The sequence below is a fragment of the Thalassophryne amazonica genome, chromosome 9 (genome assembly GCF_902500255.1).
Source record: "Thalassophryne amazonica chromosome 9, fThaAma1.1, whole genome shotgun sequence".
Taxonomy (NCBI): Eukaryota; Metazoa; Chordata; class Actinopteri; order Batrachoidiformes; family Batrachoididae; genus Thalassophryne; species Thalassophryne amazonica.
This window is the reverse complement of record NC_047111.1, coordinates 15,201,395-15,221,859: the sequence shown is the minus strand read 5'-3', so window position 1 is coordinate 15,221,859 and position 20,465 is coordinate 15,201,395. Positions and strand designations below refer to the sequence as shown.

The 20,465-nt window shown below is 43.2% G+C and overlaps 1 protein-coding gene across 2 annotated transcripts in view; it reads left to right on the top strand.

Annotated features, from left to right (window-relative positions):
• The window catches only part of gria1b (glutamate receptor, ionotropic, AMPA 1b), a 163,532-nt gene extending 157,616 nt beyond the window's left edge, over positions 1 to 5,916 (top strand). For both annotated transcript variants that reach the window (XM_034177629.1, XM_034177628.1), the window contains exon 18: positions 5,588 to 5,916. In XM_034177629.1, coding sequence (XP_034033520.1) covers positions 5,588 to 5,812 — 225 coding nt within the window. In that variant the 3' untranslated portion in view covers positions 5,813 to 5,916. The remainder of the gene's footprint in view (positions 1 to 5,587) is intronic.
• Positions 5,917 to 20,465: the final 14,549 nt, after the last annotated feature.

The following is a 20,465-nucleotide window of genomic DNA, read 5'->3' as shown; positions in this document are numbered from 1 at the left end:
ACTACCAAAAACAACCCCGGGGGGATATAAAACGACCGTAAACCCTGTTACCCTCCCCGGCACCCCGAAAGACCCCGGGTCCCTCCCAGAGCCCCTCGGCGGCTCAACTTTGGCGAACGGCTCAAAACATTAAGCCGGAGAAGGGAACAGGAAAAAACTAACCCAGCTCCAACCCCAAGGCGCAGCAGAGAACCGGAAATACGTCCGGTGCCCCAACTCGACCATACCCCAGCCTCTCGGGAGGGGTGGAACTACTGAAATGGCGAACGGCAACAGATTGGCCCACCCCTCCGACTGAGGTAAGTCTCCGCTGCACCACACCCCGGCAACACCAATGACGAACGGTACAAAGGCTCACCGAGGCTGGAGTGGAACCGGGCCCTAGCCAAACCAAAAAACGCCTCTAACACCCCCCTAGGTGCAGAGGTCTTCTGAGAATGCTCAGCGTGACCAACCTGCACCACCCCACAACCCACAAGACAAACGGTCTTGGGGCAAGTGAGGTTGGGGTTAGGGATGTAGAGAAATAAAAAAAACAACAAAATAAAACGACCCAACAACCCAAACAGAAAATACCTAAAAACACATAAAAAATTAACAATTAAGTGAGCCCAGGCAGACTTCTAACCGCCTAACAATCACTCCACCAGATACGCCTCTGACTCCCCATACAATTATAACCCCTATTTAAAGAAAACAAAACATTTACCCGTGCTAGATTTTTTTTTATTTTTTTTTTATGTGTGTTATTTTGCCTGTCCCAGAACACTTGGAGATACGTCACCATTATTTATCTTGACGCTTACATGTCGGGGCAATACAGTAATCTTTGCTCGTCCGAGCTGCATGGGCTCGTCAACAGGAGGAGCCAGAGGTCCCGTCGGAGGAGCTTCAGTGGGGCGAAGAAGAGGCGGCCCAGATCTGTATCGGGGAAAGCCCCAAGACGAAAAAACCCGCTCTGATGGGCGTCCTCTCTTGCGTCCATGCTCCTTCATCCAATCATCTAGACGAATCACCAACGATATTAGCTCATCTAAATCGTTTGGCTCGTCACGGACTGCCGGCTCATCTTTTAATGACTCATTTAACCCATCTACAAACATTCCTCGTAAAGCTGCGGCGCTCCAACCTGACTGAGCAGAAACCAGAGAACATTGCATCACCACACAAGGCTCCGGACGACAAACAATCGGTTCGGACACCGAATCTCTGGGTGACGGAGTTATCTGCACTAGTATCGATGATGCCGCAGCTGGAGCAGCAGGAAGCGGAACGGCTTGCGCTGCAAGCTCCGTAACACGGGCGTCTGTTTGTTTAATTTGGTTTGCGAGATGCTGTAATTGCTCCCATATTTTCTCCAAGTGTTCTTGAACTTTTTCGGCAAAAGGAACCGCTTCTGCCGCTGGGTCCATTATGGAATGGCCAGGAACTACTGTTATGTGTCGACGCGGGTTGAGGAGCGGACCTGCGTCTGACAGAACCCAGCGCTAAAAATAACCAGAAAAGCGGTTCCAAAAACAATATATTTATTACACCCGCTGTGCATAAAAAGTGTAAAAACAAAAACAGCGTCCCTCTGGTGGAGTGACTGTTGGCACGCTCTCCAGCGCCCGCAAGGATCAAAGCCCGGCGCTCCTGGACTCACTACCACCGCCAAACACCCCCCAGGTGGACACGACAAACTGACTCTCTGTGAAGCAAAGAAGAGGTGAGGTAAGTCAGCAGTTACAACAATATCTTTCAAAAGACACACGCTATCAGCAACACATTCAGGTCTGTATCTTTTTTAACTTTATGCAAATGAGCAGCTTCTCACAACAGGTGGAGGATCACTTATCCGCACGCCACAGCAGTGAGAAGCAAGCTGCACAATTCTCATCACAATTCAAGTATACTGTGTAACAAAACACCAAGTTACTATCAACAAGTAATTACCTTTACTGTGTGCTGACAGCATGTGTCCCTCACCCTTCCTTGCTTCACGGGCTCGATGTGTCAAACCCAGGCGCGGTCCTCAGCGTCTCACAAACGAACATCACAAGGTCGAGTTCCCGGCAGTTCTGCTTGAATCACACATGACTTAAATGCAGAACGCCATCCAATTATCTGCTTCAGCTGAAAGTCTTTAAGGTTGCATGTGAGCACCAGTCACAGGTGCTACACATGATGTTGATGAGGGTGAGGATTCTTCAGCCAGCACCTTCTCCACAGACAAATCAGTTCTCATGCCACCTGAAGAGCAAAGAAAAGAAAAGAACACCAAAACATCCAGCCACACCCCCCAACACACAACAGGAACCTCATTATTCACCATTCGTACAAAGACGTGAAAAAGCCAAAGACAGACAACGTGCTGGGACATGTTGTCCACTCAGAAAGAACTGACTCTACATCCACTCTGAGTAGAGTTAATCATGTCCATTAGATGTCTGTGTCACCAGTCCAGATATAAATTATGTAGCCACACAGAAAAAGTAGGCAACATGTGGGAAATGCAAATTTAAAACAAAAAACACAGTAACTATTCTATTTATGTTGATTTCTATTTCATTTCAGACAGTTTGAACCAAACAAGACAAGTCCAAGACAAATTTCCCCTTGGGGACAATAAAGTGTAGCATATCGTATCCTAACACATTTCATGTTTTATTTCTGGCCAACTTAATTTCATTTGTTAATATTCATCCATTCATACATTTCATAGCACATTCTAACAAAGTTTAGACACTAAAGCTTTTACCACTTTGTAATGTTATAATGTTTTGGTTTTTAGGACATCAAGTGATGAAGTGTCTCAGGTGTTATTTTGTCACCTTCTTCCTACAAACATGTCTTAAGGTGTCCAACAGTACGAGGTCGTCATTGCTGCGTTTTTCATTTCAAAATACTCCACACATTCTCTATTGGGGAAAGATCAGGACTGCAGGCAGGTCAGTCCAGGACCCTTACCTTAACTCTTCTGCAGCACGTCTTTCTAATTTGTGCAGAATGTGGTTTTGTATTGTCTTGTAGAAAAAATGCATGGACGTGCCTGGAGAAGACATCATCTTGAAGGCAGCATATGTTGCTCTAAATTCTCACTGTACCTTTTTGCATTAATGCTGAATCACAGAGAGCAAGTGACCCTTGACAAGGACACTGACACAATGCCAGACCATGACAGACCCTGGCTTTTGGACTTGCTGACAACAGTCTGGATGGTCCCTTTTGGCCATTATCAATCATAGCATACATTTCTCCCCATAAGAGATCTGGGAGTGTGTTTCATCACAGTACACATTTCCACCGTGTGCTGGTGCAACCCAGAGAATTCAGCACCACTTATAGACAATGTTAACATAAGGCTTCTGTTTTGCACAGAGATATTTTAAGTGACATTTGTGAATGTAGCTCCATACCGTAATGCTTGATAAAAGGTTTCCCAAAGTAATCCCTGTGTGGTTATATCATCTATTGATGAATGATATATCTTGATGCAGTGCCATCTCTTGGATCAGAGATCATGCGTGTTCATTTTACCATTGCACCCTTTATGCACTGAAATTCCTGCAGATTCCTTCTGTGATATTTTGCACTGTAGAGAGAGGAATATGCAAATCCCACTCATCTTTCTTTGAAGAACATTGTTTTTAAACAAACTGGAGATCTTCTGTTTGTCTTTACTCCTCAGAAACTCGACAAGATGTGAGTGCCGGCTTAACCTTTTACTACTTGCAGCCCATTTCTCATGTCCACATCATCCCCAAATCTGTGGCTCATGTAGTGCTCTCCAGGAACCAGAAGAGATGACCACACACACCCTGAGCAGCTTATTTTAAATCTTTCAGTTGAACCTCAGGTGTATCTGGAGCCGAACAGCTCCCAGGCTTCAGAGGACATTAACAAGTTACTACCAGGCTTCAGGAGTCATAGAGGAGATGATGGAGGCGGCGGCATCCTGTGTTTACTGTCAGATAAAAGAGGAAGCGTTGTTTTGAAGCGAGCTGTGGTCTAACAGGTGGCTGCCGTGGCTGCAGGCCGACTCATTAGCATTCAGCCGCTGCCGGTGAGAGACCAGCACAACCACATCAAGAGAGATCTTCAGGGCTGGAGGTTGTGATTTATTTAATGACTGTGAGCCCGATGAGCTGAAAACATTCCTGTTGTTGAAAAGCGCTCAGAGGTGTTGTTAGCGTTCCAGCTGCTGTGCTAAACTACTAAACCTGGGCTTTTTTTGTACCAATCTGCCCAACGACGGCCGATGCCAAGCAGCAAACAGCAAGGGATTGTGGGAGCCTGAGGAGCCCGTTAAAGGGCATTAAGTCTGGATGCATGTCATTAGTTTCACTGTGAAGGAGGTCTTCAGATCTGTTTCTACTTTTCTGCTCAGAAACTGTTGACGGCGACTCTTCATAAATACTGTCATATTAACGAGTGAGTTGCCCATAAGGGCAGAGACACGACGGCAAGTTGGGTTTTGGCCGTCAGCCCGTTTTACTGTCCACAAAAGTTCACTTGTCAAATGAGTAAAGGCCTTTTTATGCTTCTACTCTGTAACTTTGTGGCAACGCGGTCGCTTCAAAGCAGCTGTGAACATTTCTAAATTCTGCATCGGGGTTCAGGCATTGGTGGGTGTCGCAGGGTTTTTTTCTGAACACTTGCCAACTATCCCTCGACGCCTACGGTCGTGAATGTCATTGATTGTGAAAACCGAACGGTGCGATTCCAGAAATGATGTAGTTAGTGGACCAGCCACAGCCTGTGTGGTCTCCGTGCATCCTCTGTGCGGTATCTGACATCTTGACGTCTATTTTTGGGAGGTGCATGTCAGGCTCGGTGGGGGTTCACAGAGGGCTCTGCGTAACTACAGATGTGTGGATACAGATTAGGATAAATCGGGCTTAAACAGTTGAGATCTGGCAACATATTTCAGCAGCTTTTGTTGCCATCTATTGGTCAATGTCAGCATTTCAGGACATCTACTATATTTCCTACTTGAGACCCAGAATTCAGTAAAAAAAAAAAAAAAAAGAAAGCCATGATTTTTTTGACACACAGAGCTTTGGCCTCTCAGGGTTATAAAAACTGTCATTTTGGGAGTTTTATGCTTCTTGAGTTTTAAGATACAAATTAATCGTGAATTAATTAGTTTTGGTCATTGTTACCATCAGCTCCTTGCATAATCAATTAAAACACTTGTTTCAGAGTTGGATTTCTGCTTTATTTCATTTTTACTTTTTGGGTTTTTGCTTCTTTTGGCTTCTTTGCGTGTTTATTCGGCACATTTTTACACCAGACCTCCATATTACATGGAGAAAGGACAGAGGTGGACTTGAACCTGGAACTTTACACTCTAGAAACAAGCGCACTAACCCCCCGTGTTCCGCCACTGCACACGTGTGTGATCATAAAACAATTTCCTGCAAGAAATATGACTCATTTTATATCCCAGCATGCATTGTAAACAGAATTAAGCACCAGGGGCAGAGTGATCCACACAGTCATGACCCCTAATCAATCAGTGTTATTGAGTCACGTTTGAATGTTTTCAGAACTGCAGACTGAAAACTGTAAGTATTAAAACCGTCTCTCTTCACGTGTGTTGTAGGAGCTGATCGACGCCGCCATGATGACCACCAGCCTGGGTGCAATGGCGGGAGGAGGAGGCGGCACTCCAGGAGTGGGCGGGTTAGGAGGAGTAGGGGGCGGAGCCTCGGGGTTGGGAGGTGAGAATGGACGAGTGGTGGCGCACGACTTCCCAAAGGCTGGAGCTCAGGGTTTGCCCTGTATGAGCAAGGCAGCAGGTCTGGGACTGTCCTCAACGGGCATGTGACCAGAACTGAGATGCCCCATTGGTCAGAAGGTTCCTGTCTGTCTGTCTGTCTGTCTTCTGTAGGAATGCTGAGATGAAGAAAGAACAAACACAGAAAAGGAGGAAGAGGAGAAAAAACAGGTTAGGAAGGATGAAAAGGTGGAAAGAAAAGTGAGTTTGAAAAATGAGGAGTTGTGAAGAAGGTGTCAGGAGAGTTGAAGGAAGAGCAGTGAGGAGACAAGATAAAGGAGATAAGGAGTAAGAGAAGGAGAGACGAGCAGACGGACAGACGACGGACTGGAGTGAAGTGGATTCTGTATGAACACATCTGGATCTGAAGTCTTGACTCGGACTCTTCCAGTGAGCTCCGGACTCTTTAGGTGAGACACCGAAGGTTTTCCACCAGTTCCAGCTCAAAGTTCTGGCAGAAGTTCCAGAGGAAACATTTTTGTAACTCACACAGATGATAAATTCTCCTCGATTCCATCGTGGCTCTTATTTTGATAGTGCTGTCTGTCATTTCCTGTCCATTCTGAGACACGTTCTTGAGACGGCACCACGGGGCTGGAAAACTGAACATTTTCTTCTTTTTTCTGGCCATATTTTTATCATTTTGTCCCCCTCGATGGAGAAAAGGGTGATGACAAAAACAGAAAAAGACCATTTCAGCCAAAGCGCCACACTGCGCGGGCCGCCTACCGGATCATCTGGGCTCTGGATGACTAACGATGTGGGCACCGGAACCAGAGGGACCGCAGCCACTTATCGCTTATCATCACTGACCAACACGTTTGCCACTCAGCTGTCGAGCATGTGACCTTTTCAAGAGCTTTAATTCTGAAAAAATCACGTGGATGTAATGATGGCGTTCAGAGTACTGAGGCAGGAAACGCATCATCAGGCCACTGGCAGCACGCACAAGCCCAGCCTGGACCACTCCTTATCACACCTGATCCATGATCCCACCGCCCAACACCGTGTGCACGACCTCATCTACTGTCAGTCAGTTATTGACCTGCAAGAGACTAGCGCCCCCTGCAGGCTGTGAACATTACAGAACCTAAAGTAAGAGCCTGAAGATAATAACCATTTAGGGCCTGATTTACAAAGATCCCAGATAACCCGTGCTAAATGTCGTGGGCTTTCCACACGTTTGTGCGTTGGGTTGCTGAACGTGTTGCGGGTGAATAAATGAACACATGAGATCTGACAGTAACGTCATCGAGACAGCAGGAAGTGAGGATTTTACATGTTTTAATGACTGTAAACGCAAAATGAAATTTAATCACGACCTGCAGCTGAGCACAACATAACACACATACACACACAGCTGTACACACACAGTTTTAACTGGGAAATGTTACTTATTAAACATTTACCAAACCGAAAATGAAATGCACTTTGAAAATGGTTTGTCACAGGAGGTGCGCAGTGTTTGGCACAAGTCCAAGTACAGCACCACTCGCCTCTATATATATATATATATATATATATATGAGATTTGATTCCATCCAGGTGTGTGGTCTTTTAGTATGAAGTAATTTGACGGTTGTTTGCTGAGACCTTTTGCGTGTGTTATTCCCTCATTATGTCACTGGCAGTTCAGCAGATAAAATGTCTAGAGTTGTGTTCAAGTGTTACATATTTCTAGTTGTTCAGGTAAATCAGCCAATAAGAAATATAAACAGTCTGTCACAGTTTGTTCAACCTGTCTAAAGCAGACTGTCCTCAAAAACCGAGAGGGTTTGACAAAGACAAGTGAGGGAAGCCATCAAGACACCACCACAATTTGTTTTTGCCATTCACTGATTATTCTGAATATTTCATAGCAGCATTTAGAGAGTTTTTCATTGGTGGTCATAACAGAAGTCTGCTGTGAGGCGGTGAAGGGTTTCTATTTATTCGTTTGTTTGTTTTTGTGCACACGGTGTGAAGCCACAGCCCCACTTTCAGTCTCAAATGTTTCAATTTTAAAGGCCAAACAGCAAAATATACAAAATTCACAGTAACTAATTATAAATCTGTTAAATAACAGTTTGACTTTCTGCAGTTAAACTGAAGCCTTTGAAGATGAGCTTCAAAAATTTGAATTTTTTTTTTATGAATAATTGGAGGTTGTGAAGGCTAAAATCTCACTATGGACAAAGTGAAAGTACCTAAATTATTCATTCATTCATTTTCCTCCACTTGTCTGGGTCGCGGTGGTTCCACCTGAATTAATTCTCTGGATATAATTTGTTTTTTGTTTTGTTTTTCTCAGCCTTCTGTATAGTTTTGAGATGTTTTCTTCCTGTTTTTTGAGATGTTGTGCAGCACCGAGTGGCCCCTCAGCATGACACCAACACCTCACCTTTTGTAAACGCATCGTGTTCCGCGGCTGGCTGTCATTTTATATCTGTGTAAAAATCAATGTTTCTGCAGATAAAAAACATTTTCTGGAAATTTAATAAAAATGAAACTCTTTGTAAACAAACTGAGGTGATGAGATGAATGTTTGGTGAAAAGACAAATATATTTAAAAACACACATTTTTTTGAGGAAGAATTAAAGCAGTAAACTTTATTTGTCATTTCTGCCATATGAAGAAGATAAAAAATATGAAATTTAAATAAGTTAACCCCTGCAGGAAAAGAAAGTAAAATCTGAATATAAAATAATAATTATTGTGAAAATAAAAAAAATGTGTGGTAACATTAAAATGACTCATAAGAATTAGAATATGATTAATGAATAATTTTCAACCTTTTCAGAAAAAATAATCACATCACAAGAATAAAAATGTAATTTTATGATTTTGGCTTCTGACCATCTGGAGGAAAAAAGATGATCCTTTAAACATCATAAATACACACTAAGAAATGAAACACAGAGGTTTAAAATGTAATTAATACTATTATTTTCAATATACTTGCAATTGTTAATTTTAGGATTTAAGTAACAATGTTTCATTTGATTAAATTAATTTCAGCTACAATATTGTTTTGCACTTAATTGACAATGTTACGTATGTGAAAAAAGTTACCTAAAGTTTATCAATTAAATTCAACGTTTTAGTTCTTGAGTGCAGTATTCTGACCCCTTTTTTTAAACATTTATTTTCTAAACACATTCCTTTAGAGTGTCCAAAAGAAGACGTCAGATGTTAATCTGCTGTCTTAATGAGATTTAATCAAAGTGTGTGTGTGTGTGTGTGTGTGTGTGTGTGTGTGTGTGTGTGTGTGTGTGTGTGTGTGTGTGTGTGTGTGTGTGTGTGTGTGTGTGTGTGTGTGTGTGTGTGTGTGTGTTTAACTCCTTATCTCAGTCTGTCGAAGGTAAAACTGTCCTGTGATGAAGTGATTTCTAATGAGACCAATCAGCCGACAGTTTGACTGTAAACACGTTGATATCAGGCGCTGATTCTCGCTCAGAAAAGATGGGATCTGAAAAAAAAAGCTCTGAAAATGATTTTTTTTTTTTTTTAATACTTTGAAGAGCACTGATACATAGAATATATTCAGTGAAGATTATTAAGAGTTTAAAGGCTTTTCCTGTTTTTATCCGTCAACAGACGAGCAGGAAGCAGATAATGAAGTCGTGCAGACTGATAGCTTGAACCTGCACGTGGTCCTGCAGGGTGACGGCTCAAAAGTATCTGGACAAACATGCACACTCCAAAAGCAAATGTTAAATTAAATTAAGGGAACAGTTTGTGTGGATCTTTTTAAGTAATTCCAACAAACCATTACTGAGCAAATACCATGAAATGTTTCATGTTTAATAAAACATTAATTCAGTAATTTGTTACGTATGTGTCTACCAGGTTAATTAAGATGGTTAGTTGATTAAAATCTGTTGGTGTTAATAAGTAGCCAAATTGTTTTGTTTTTTTTTGTAAGTTATTCTTCTTCTTTATTTTACTTACATTCTACTCGCTGTCCATTGTGTTATGAATATTGAAGAATCATCTGAATGGGAGCAGATAATAATAATAATGGTGATTCTGACCCGAACACCTCGGAGTTCATTCAAGAAAAAAAAAGAAGCTTAAAGCAGTCAGGCAGAAACAGGTCTTATTATTTTATTTTATTTTATTTTATTCAGGTGCAGCAGAATTCATGGTGCTGATACTTTCAGCAGGAACATCATCAATAAAGAGGCCGTTCAGTTACAGTGTACAAAACTAAATGCCGCCATTACTGCAACCAGGGATGGATTCAGCGGGGCGGGGTGGGGGGGGGGGGGGTGCACCTTCCCCTACACACCCCACCCACCACCAACCCCCCCAAAAAAGGTACAAAGAAAAAATACAGGAAAAAATAAATGTGAATAAAAACGTGAGCGTTTTTAATTTGATAATGTTTCTTTGTCATTATCTTCCACAAGATAAACGCTGAACATATCTCACTGCGTTCAACAATATGAAATAATTTTTACACTCTATCATCTGTCAAGTTGGATGAACTTCTGTGATCTGCAGGACACCAATATAAATTAAAGTACCCCCCCCACACACACACACTTTTTTTCCAGCCAATCTCTCAAAATCCACTGGTGATTTTGAAATATATGGTTTACAATTAAAAAAAATAATATTTTTACTTTTTTACATTAGTATTCATGATGGAAACTGTTGCTTACTACTTGTATAAAAATAGTGTTTTTTTTATATCAGTGACAATATTACACTGAATGAATGAGTGGATTGCCCATTTGCAATGAATCAGGACACACACACACCCCCCCACACACACATACACAAAAATGTAAATCTTCTGGATGCACCCCTGCCTACAGCATCATAGCTTCAAATTAAAGGTGTCAACCTGTTACGTCTTTTCTACGAGGCTGCTTTGAATATTTATTATTGATCCTGATCCCTTTAAATAGACTTTGGAATAAAGAAAAACCTAAACTAGGACATTCTATTTATCAGCTCACAGATAGTAGAGAAGCTTGAATCTTCGACTGGACTGGGATGCTTGACTCAAGGACGTTTCGCTTCAAATCGCAGAAGCTTCCTCAGCTAAAATTCTTGCTCTGGAAGTCTGACTTCTGTCTGACTCTTGTAGAGAAGAATAAAACAGAAGCCACCAAAAGCTGGAGTTTTAAACCTAACCAGACCCCTCCTACTGAGAGGCAGACTGCTATAGGCTGGTGACTAAACAATAGCTCTAATTAGCAACTATTGTGCTCTAGTTAGCACCCTCCTAATGACAGGGCAGCTGTCCCTCCTAATGATGGGATGGATGCCTTTCCTGATTGCTCCCTTGATGACTCTCCTGATGATGTGAATGACTCATTACCATGAACAAAAGACTGAAACTCCTTTGACCTGAGTACCCCATTGTAAACAGGGGATAAAGCGTGTCTCAGACCCCCTCCCCGGTTAAGGCTGGGTTTCAAACGTTTCACAAAGAATGTCTCCTTGACCCCTCTCTCAAACCATTTCTTCTCTCTGGCTAATAGTTTAACTTCCTTGTCCTCAAACGTGTGATTAGTGTCTTTAAGGTGGAGATGAACTGCAGACTGAGGTCCATTTGCGCCCTCTCTGCAGTGCTGGTATAGCCTTTTGTGTAAAGGTTGCTTAGTCTCACCTATGTAGTGTTAGTTACAGTTCATTACAGAAACATTGCAGCTCACAGATATGAAGATTTTTTAATGTCATGTGTCTCGTGTGGACCGTCGGAGCCAGACGATGAAGCTGGCTTCAGCGAGATTGTAATTTGTTTAAACACATTTAACGGCACACAGACAGATGAACAGGTGGACAGACAGACGCTGGACCGTGACCCCCCCGAGCCCTCTGATTGGTCAGAAGGCCGCGGCTGTGAGTGGGAGGACGAGTTGGACACAGTGTCTGAAAGACTCTTCTGAGAGCACAACGTGTACACCCACACACTCAGGCACTGCGTGTGGACATGCACACACACACACACACAGAATTCCCTTTCTGGCTCAAGGACACTCTGACTTATAAAAACAGAGAGAAATGAACTAACAACCCATCGGTTAATGGACAGGATGCTCCTCCAGCTGAACTACAATCGTCACAAATGAAGAAAGTCATCTCTTGTGCCTCAGGGAAATAGTGGAGTTAAAGGTCTGTCCAGGAGGGTCACGTGACCTCCAGTGTGGCTTCAGTCTGTCTTCATCCACCAACAGTGCAATGGTGGGAATGAACCCATGAACCCATGCATGAGGAGGAACAGAGTCGACGCTGAGGCGACTGCCATCCTTCTTAGAACCTGAGTAACACTTCAGCTGCTGCTTCAGTGGACAGCAGGGGGCGCTCTGCCAGGAAGAATGCAGATGCTGAAGTGATAATGGAGCTGATTATACAAGACCTTCAAAGATGGACAGAGCAGAACCTAAAAAGCTCTGGAGTGCTGTGGCATGTGAAAGATGATTTGGTTGCTACGTTACCAGATGATGCTTCGTCATTTGTAGCGTATTATGAGGGAGAAAGTTCTGAAGAAGACCCAAAGGCTGGATGACCTCCATCTGCCTCGGCCCATACAGATCATGTGTAGGACAACAGAAAGACTTCAGGTCCTCTCTCCCATCAGACATTTGAGAACATTCTCAAGAAAAAATGTGAAAGTTCTCTCTCCACGCGTGGTACATCTGACGGGTCACACAGACGTGAAGAAGGTGGAGCATTCTGAAATAGATCCAGCTGGTTTCATCAACCTCGTTGTAACCCAGGATAACTGTTGTGGAGCACTCTGAGCTGGATGTAGACTCAGTCCAACCACTAGGGACAGTGAGCAGCCATGGTCCGGTGCACGGCCTCGTCCTGGGGTGAAGAAAGGAGCAGGACCCCAACAATCATGTTCTTGATGGTGGGAGGAAACAAACGCAGACACGGTAAGAACACACAGAGGCACTGGGCATGCCTGGAATCAAACCCCAGATCGTCTCGCTGTAACCGCTGAGCCACCGTTATCTGCTGAGAACCTGATGTTTGTTTTTATGGATCACTTTCCAAAGGTCCATAACACAAAGACATCATAGGTTCTGTGCCGACGTCCTGAAGCAGCTTATTGAGGATCTGCTGGGAAACGTTGTCCGGTTTGAGAAGGACGTCCTCCTGATGCCGGTTCTAACTCTGATCATTTAACACCATCAGATCCTAAACGTGAGAAAAGCGTTTTTGAGGTGCTAATGACGTCCTGATGGTGTTTTTTGATGAGCGGGTTGAAACCTGCTGCTGCAGCACCAGAGGTGTTTGGACCAGTCAGAGTTCTGCTGAGACTTTTCCAGAAGTGCTTCATGAGGGTCAGAACTTTGAAACAAATCGCACTTTAAGGATAATAAAGACGGATTAAAAGCACTGCATCCCACCAATGATTAGAAATTTGCATAACGTATAATGAAGATAAAGCAGAACCTCTGTAGACTTCATCTAAAGGATTTATAGAAACGTCATGAAAAAGAAGAACATTGTTTCTTCGGCTCCGTCTCCTGGAGCTGCTTTATCTTTATTATTTCTTTGTTTTATTGATCCTTTTCTTCGTCCTCTCAGCATTTTCCTTCCTTTAATGCCCCGATTTGTCTTCCGTTGGCTCCCTGATATCGTTGCCTTGTTTCTCCCCATTAGCCTCTGCTCTTATCGGCGCTCCGGGGACCTCTCATCGAATGGCTCTGTGTCCTGAGGGGACACGGGATCCTGTAATAGCTCATTAGTCCCCCAGCTGTGAGGGACAGTGCAGAAGGACCCACCGAACAGAGAGACAATTAGCCCAGAAAGGCCTTGATTAAGGACCTGCGGTCCATTCTAGCTTCCACAGCTCAGACTCACAGACAGTTCCAGCAGAGCAGCGAGAAGGAGCCTGGATCCCTGAGGGACCTCACGGGCTCGTCACTGCAAAAACTTCAGACCAAGAGAAGAAATTTCAGGGTGACACAGTTACAGTAAGAAACTCACTCAAGGAATTTCATCGAAGTAACAATTCAAACGTTCACACTTTGAAAGACACAACACGGTGGACAAGTGGTACTTTCAAAGTACGAGGTCTGTCCATAAAGTATAGGTCCTTTTTATTTTTTTCAAAAACTATATGGATTTCATTCATATGTCTTTACGTCAGACATGCTTGAACCCTCGTGCGCATGCGTGAGTTTTTCCACGCCTGTCGGTGACGTCATTCGCCTGTGAGCACTCCTTGTGGGAGGAGTCGTCCAGCCCCTCGTCGGAATTCCTTTGTCTGAGAAGTTGCTGAGAGACTGGTGCTTTGTTTGATCAAAATTTTTTCTAAACCTGTGAGACACATCGAAGTGGACACGGTTCGAAAAATTAAGCTGGTTTTCAGTGAAAATTTTAACGGCTGATGAGAGATTTTGAGGTGAGACTGTCGCTTTAAGGACTTCCCATGGAGCGAGACGTCGTGCAGCGCTCTCAGGCGGCGTCATCAGCCTGTTTCAAGCTGAAAACCTCCACATTTCAGGCTCTATTGATCCAGGACGTCGTGAGAGAACAGAGAAGTTTCAGAAGAAGTCGGTTTCAGCATTTTATCTGGATATTCCACTGTTAAAGGAGATTTTTTTAATGAAAGACGTGCGGACGGGTCCGCGCGTCGGCTCGCAGCTGCCGCGACGCTCCGCCACAGGAAAAACACCTCTGATGGAAGCCTTAAGGACAAGTTGGAACATGTCCAGCTGTTAAACAATTTCTCATATACTCACTCCACTGAAAGCCATCAAAAGCCGCCTGGATTTTACAAATGGTTATCAACACGGAGGTGTTTTTCCTGTGCCGCCGCACCGCACCGGCTGCGTCCCGACGTGCGGACCCGTCCGCACATCTTTCATTAAAAAAATCTCCTTTAACAGTGGAATATCCGGATAAAATGCTGAAACCGACTTCTTCTGAAACTTCTCTGTTCTCTCACGACGTCCTGGATCAATAGAGCCTGAAATGTGGAGGTTTTCAGCTTGAAACAGGCTGATGACGCCGCCTGAGAGCGCTACGCGACGTCTCGCACCGTGAAAAGTCCTTAAAGCGACAGTGTCACCTCAAAATCTCTCATCAGCCGTTAAAATTTTCACTGAAAACCAGCTTAATTTTTCGAACCGTGTCCACTTCGATGTGTCTCACAGGTTTAGAAAAAATTTTGATCAAACAAAGCGCCAGTCTCTCAGCAACTTCTCAGACAAAGGAATTCCGACGAGGGGCTGGACGACTCCTCCCACAAGGACTGCTCACAGGCGAATGACGTCACCGACAGGCGTGGAAAAACTCACGCATGCGCACGAGGGTTCATGCATGTCTGACGTAAAAACATATGAATGAAATCCATATAGTTTTTGAAAAAAATAAAAAGGACCTATACTTTATGGACAGCCCTCGTACTCTTCGGGGGATGTGATGGTTGAGACCAGAGGATCCTCGGTTCAAATCCCAGCCTAACTGGAAAATCACTAAAGGCCCTTGAGCAAGGTCCTTAATCCCGTAGTTGCTCCTGGTGTACCTTGTATGGCAAGGCCCTCACATCAGAGTGAATGTGAGGCATTATTGTAAAGCACTTTGAGTGTCTGATGCAGATGGAAAAGCGCTATATAAATGCAGTCCATTTACCACTTACTCTTCTTATAAGCAGTACTTTTATTAATTAGAAGTACTTTTTACAGGCTTCATGTCTTCTGACAACAGATTCTGTTAATTACATTCATTGTAATCAAACTGATCACTGCTGACATTTGACCTTATGGATGTCATCATGTTAGCTAGTCACACATAGGTGTAGGAGGTGGGGGCGGGGGCAGGGCAACTGCTCCCCTGGATTCAAGAAACTGCTAAAATTTGGGCATTTGGGTTGAGGAAAATAAAACTTTCTCAGAGGTCATTGTCATGCTCGATTTGACTCGAACCCTCCTAACCGTCTACTACAGGCAGGAATCAGGAGAAGCTCTCAGCATGAGGACTTCAGTGCACTGAAAGACGTGATGCCAACTGGATGGACAATAACAGTACTGTGGATGTATTTGTCAGACAAAAGGAACAAAATGTTTTTTCTTATTGTTGCCATATAATCTGTTACATTTACCAGTATGTAACTGATTTTCACCAGATTTCTATTTGTTTAGTTTTTCGAGTTGATGTTATTCACATCACAGCTCATGACAAATAATGTACATATGTTGATACTATTTGTTCCTTTACAAGTTGAGAATGATTTTGAAACTCGTCTCTGCATCTTACTGTATTTGAGGGAGTTTTTTTTAATTATTATTTTATTTTAAACACTCTGAACACAGACCTACATGGACTAAATTTATTTTAATTTGTAATTAATATAATTTAATTGTTGGTCTTTATTAATACAAATATATGTGGCAATTTAAAGAATTCTGGGGGTTTCTAAAATTCAGGCAAATTAGGTGTTGTCCCCCCTCCTCAAATAAACCCCGCCTCCTCTGCCTGTGGAGTCACATGATCTGTTTCTGCTGAAGTATAAACTGCTCCGCATGTGGACTAAATGTGGTGTCTGATGTTCCCTCACAGTGTCAGTGATCCTCCTCATCTGAGTGTCACTAAGTAACCGTTCAATGGACACAAAGTCATTCCAGCAGGACCCAAAGATCCTCCACAGAGACTTGGACCAAAGACATCCAGTCCTCAACTTAGACTCAAAATCTGACAACCAGACAGGAAGCACCAGGACCCTAAAGACTTGGACCTTCATTCTCCTGTAAAGACATCATCACCAAACACCTCTGACCTTTGACCTCATGACCCCATAAGATCCTCCCAGGGGTTTGTGGACCTGAAAGGACCCAGAGACGTGAAGGTCCCTGCTGGGATGTGTGACGTCTGAGAAAGTGTATGACTGATTTTGATGGAATGATTCTTATTTCTACCCCCCCCCACACACACACACACTTGTTTTGGCTGTTATCTACATTGTGCTTTCTGAGTGCTCTTGTAGTTATAACAACATTTCTGCCTCCATAATATGAGCGAAGCATCACGCAGCTCATGGTACAGGGCGTCCTAAACAGGAAGTGCCAAAATTCTAGTCCACAGTAAAACAGGAAATGTTCAAATGTCAAACACTTCCTGGATTAACACTTCCTGGATTGACAGATGAGATCCTGTGGAATCTCGCGGGAAATTGGTGGCAAGATCACGCTCAAAAAGGAAGTGCCAAATTCTCAGTCACAGTGAAACAGGAAATGTTCAAATATCAAACACTTCCTGACATGGGTGGAGCTAGAGCGGAGGCCGGGGTTTCACTGGACACAGATGATTGACATGTCACTGCACCGTCTGGTTGAAAGAGCTGCATTTTCAAATCAGTGAGTCACATTGACTGCTAGGTTCCTCATGTCCAGTAGTTGGTGCTGTGCACCACAAAAAGTTCTAATCCACCTTAGAAGAAGAAGAAAAATGTTTGCTCCAGATTTGAACTGAACACACTGTTTGATCTATGGACTTCTAATCACACCAAACTTATATTGTTGAGTAAACGACTGTATTTTATGTCAGAAATGAGGTTTCTTGAATTTCTCCTTTAATTCAGCTTGTCGTGACTGTCTGTTAGCTGTTTAAGAGTGCAAGCATGTTTAAGCAAACAGACAGCAGCTGGTTCATGCTCTGTTGGCCTATTAGTGCAGCTGATAACTGAAACAATCCTTCAAATGGTGATACAAGCATCAAATTCAGCACAAATACAGCTGGAGCAAAATTAATGGAACAACTTTAACTTTTGACCCCTGGCAGCTTAAAAAGGCGGGGGGGCTCCATCCCCCAGCAGCTGAAAGGTTTTTGCCATGCTAATGCTCCCCTGAAGCATTTAGTCAAAATAAAGTCTGAAGGACCTAAATGACATGGTGAGATGCTGACGAGCTTCACTCATTCATGTCCGCGACATATGCATATTAAAGATGAAATTAAATAACAGAAAATATTTAGCAATAAAATGTAATAAAAGATGATTGAATGTTCATGATGTGTGTGTGTGTGCGCGCACGGTTCTGCATGTGTGCGCGCTCTGAGTAACGGTGAGGTGCATTTGTAATTTAGAATCTTTAATCCTGATGTCTGTGTCAGCTTCAGCAGCAGGCGGTAGAGAGACATCACCTCCTCATTCTCTCCACAGAGCTCAAAAACTGCACAGCGCCTCCTGCAGTGCTCCGCACACAGCTGCAACTACACTCTGAGACCCAGCATCCAGTCTCTGATCCCACTTATCCTGTCCCAGAGTAGTCTATCCCAGCAGGCACTGGGTGAGGGGTGGGGTCAGCTGTTACCTCACCTGAATGTCTTTGGATGTGGGAGAAAACCAGAGCACCCAGATAGAATCCCCGGGAACACGGGCAGAATTCCACACAGACAGGACCCGGTAGGCAGTGTCTCTTCCAGGGGGAGTCACAGACGCTCATCCGCTTCACGCTCGAGAATCCACATGACCAACTGCGCCAACAGGCCTCGATAAGACTTACCTGCTTTGTTAAAGTAAAAATAATAAGTCGGACCTGTAAGGTCCCAGATAACGAGTGCTACACTGAGTGGACTTTCTAAAGTTCTGTGCATTGGGTGGGTGAAAGTTTGGTGAGAGATTTACCAAAAATAACCACATAAGACCTGTAATTTTAAACACCTTAGGTCTGGTAAAAGTTACAATGTGAAGGGTTTTATTACATGTAACACCATGAATGTTGTTTATTTGTTAAGATGTCCCTGTGATAAGGTCTATGTGGGAAAAACTACACGCAGTTTAAAACAAAGGATCAGTGAACATAAAAGATTGATTAGATGTGCTGATCTGAATTACCCTGTGGCCTGTCACTTTGTAGAGTGTGCCCACCCTGTTTCTTCCCTACGGTTTCAGGGAATTGAGCGAGTTAAATTGTCAAGAGGTGGGAACATTGATAAAGTGCTATACCAAAGGGAATTGTTTTGGATCCATACCTTGGATGCCCTACATCCTAAAGGCTTAAATGTCAACTTTGACATGAGTGTCATGTTATGATTGGAGGTTTACCTTTTTGTTTAGTCTTGAAACTGCAGTTTATGAAGTTTTTGCTGATGTCTATGCAGTTTTCTTGCACTTATACTGCTTGTATGTATGTGTGCTGACATGTAAATATATTGTTTTTTGTGGAGGGTAATTTTTTATTGGTGTATTGGTGTAGATTTAATGCCTAGCTACCTTGGGTAGAGGAATTATGAAAACAGGAAGAACGGGAAGAACTGCAACTCATTGGTGCAGGTGTTACTGAACACCTAATGAGTCTTAATTGATATGTGTGTTGTATGTTCCATTTGTGACTGAGCCCTGAGGAAGGTCTGTTGACCGAATATACAAAAGGATTTAAGTGTGCAGACATTTTTCTTTCACAGTTTTCGTTTATGTTTGGCACCTTTTAATCGTGAGTGCGGTGTATTCGTTTATATGCAAAAATAACCGCACCAATGGCAGCGGCTGCTAACACGGCGTAGACACCAGGACACGAACGAGGATTTAACGTGTCAGTGACCGTAAACACAAGCATCATAATGTAACACCCAGGTTTTAAATGTGCAGCACTCAGACCCAATCAGAACCCAGCAAATTTCCCTTTGATCTCGATAAATCTCGTCGCGTGTGCAAACTTCCACATCCCACAGTTTTACACTCTGAAAACAGACAAAGGCCAAACTGCACAATCAGGAAGACAAACATGCACCATTTTGCACATTTGAAAGACACAACATTCATCAGCGTGCACGTCAGCAGATCAGCATGCACGTCAGCAGATCAGCATGCACGTTAACTTGAAGGCACTACTTAGTGCACGTTTTTACACACACAAATATTTAGTAAATCAGGCCCTGTCCCACGCATGGTGGAAATTAGGAGCAGGTGTGGTTCAGTGAACTCTGACCGCAGGTTTCAACATCTCTATCTGAAGAAAATCACACTGACTTTAGAAATGTGTTCAATGAATCACACATTTTGCCCTGCGATAGACTGTTCAGGGTGAACACACCTCACAGCCAACAACTGCTGGGATGGACCCCAGCACCCCCACCACCCCATGACCCTTAACTGGAATAATCCCATATGGATAGATATCACCCGTTTTAAGATGTAAAATGTGTTCTTCTCCAGTGAAGTGTCGTCCCTCCAGCAACATCAAATCAGAAATAACACACGATAAGTTCAGGATCTGCTCGTTCATGGCAGAATTATGAAGAAACATCTGCTGAAAACACTGAATCTGTCAGAAGAAAAAGGGTTTTTGTGTTTGCCAAGCAGCTGATTGGGGCCCCAGAGAGGATTATGGGGCTTTTAAAGTGACCATCAAACGAGGAACAGAAGCCGGGACAGAAGAACCGAGCTGACTGGCTCTCAGGGAATTACCATAAGCCAATCAAAGCATGCCAAATGTAATTATGTCTCCTAGTTATCGGCAGCAGCAGATAGAAATGAGATGATTATTACAATCTCATCCTGAACATGTTTAATTAGTGAGCACCGATCACAGCAAAGCCACAGAATCAAGTGATTCACTTCCAAACCGAATACAAACTTAAAAACTGTAATCTCCAATTTTTTTTCTCAAAAAGATATTTTTAAATCAATATGTTCTTTGTGACTGAATTTTTCATTCCAAGCTGTTTTAGCGGATGTAGTTTACACATCTGCAGACTCGCGTCCAAAGACATTTACAGTCATGGGATAAAATAGAAGAAGCTGAGATCAGGAGG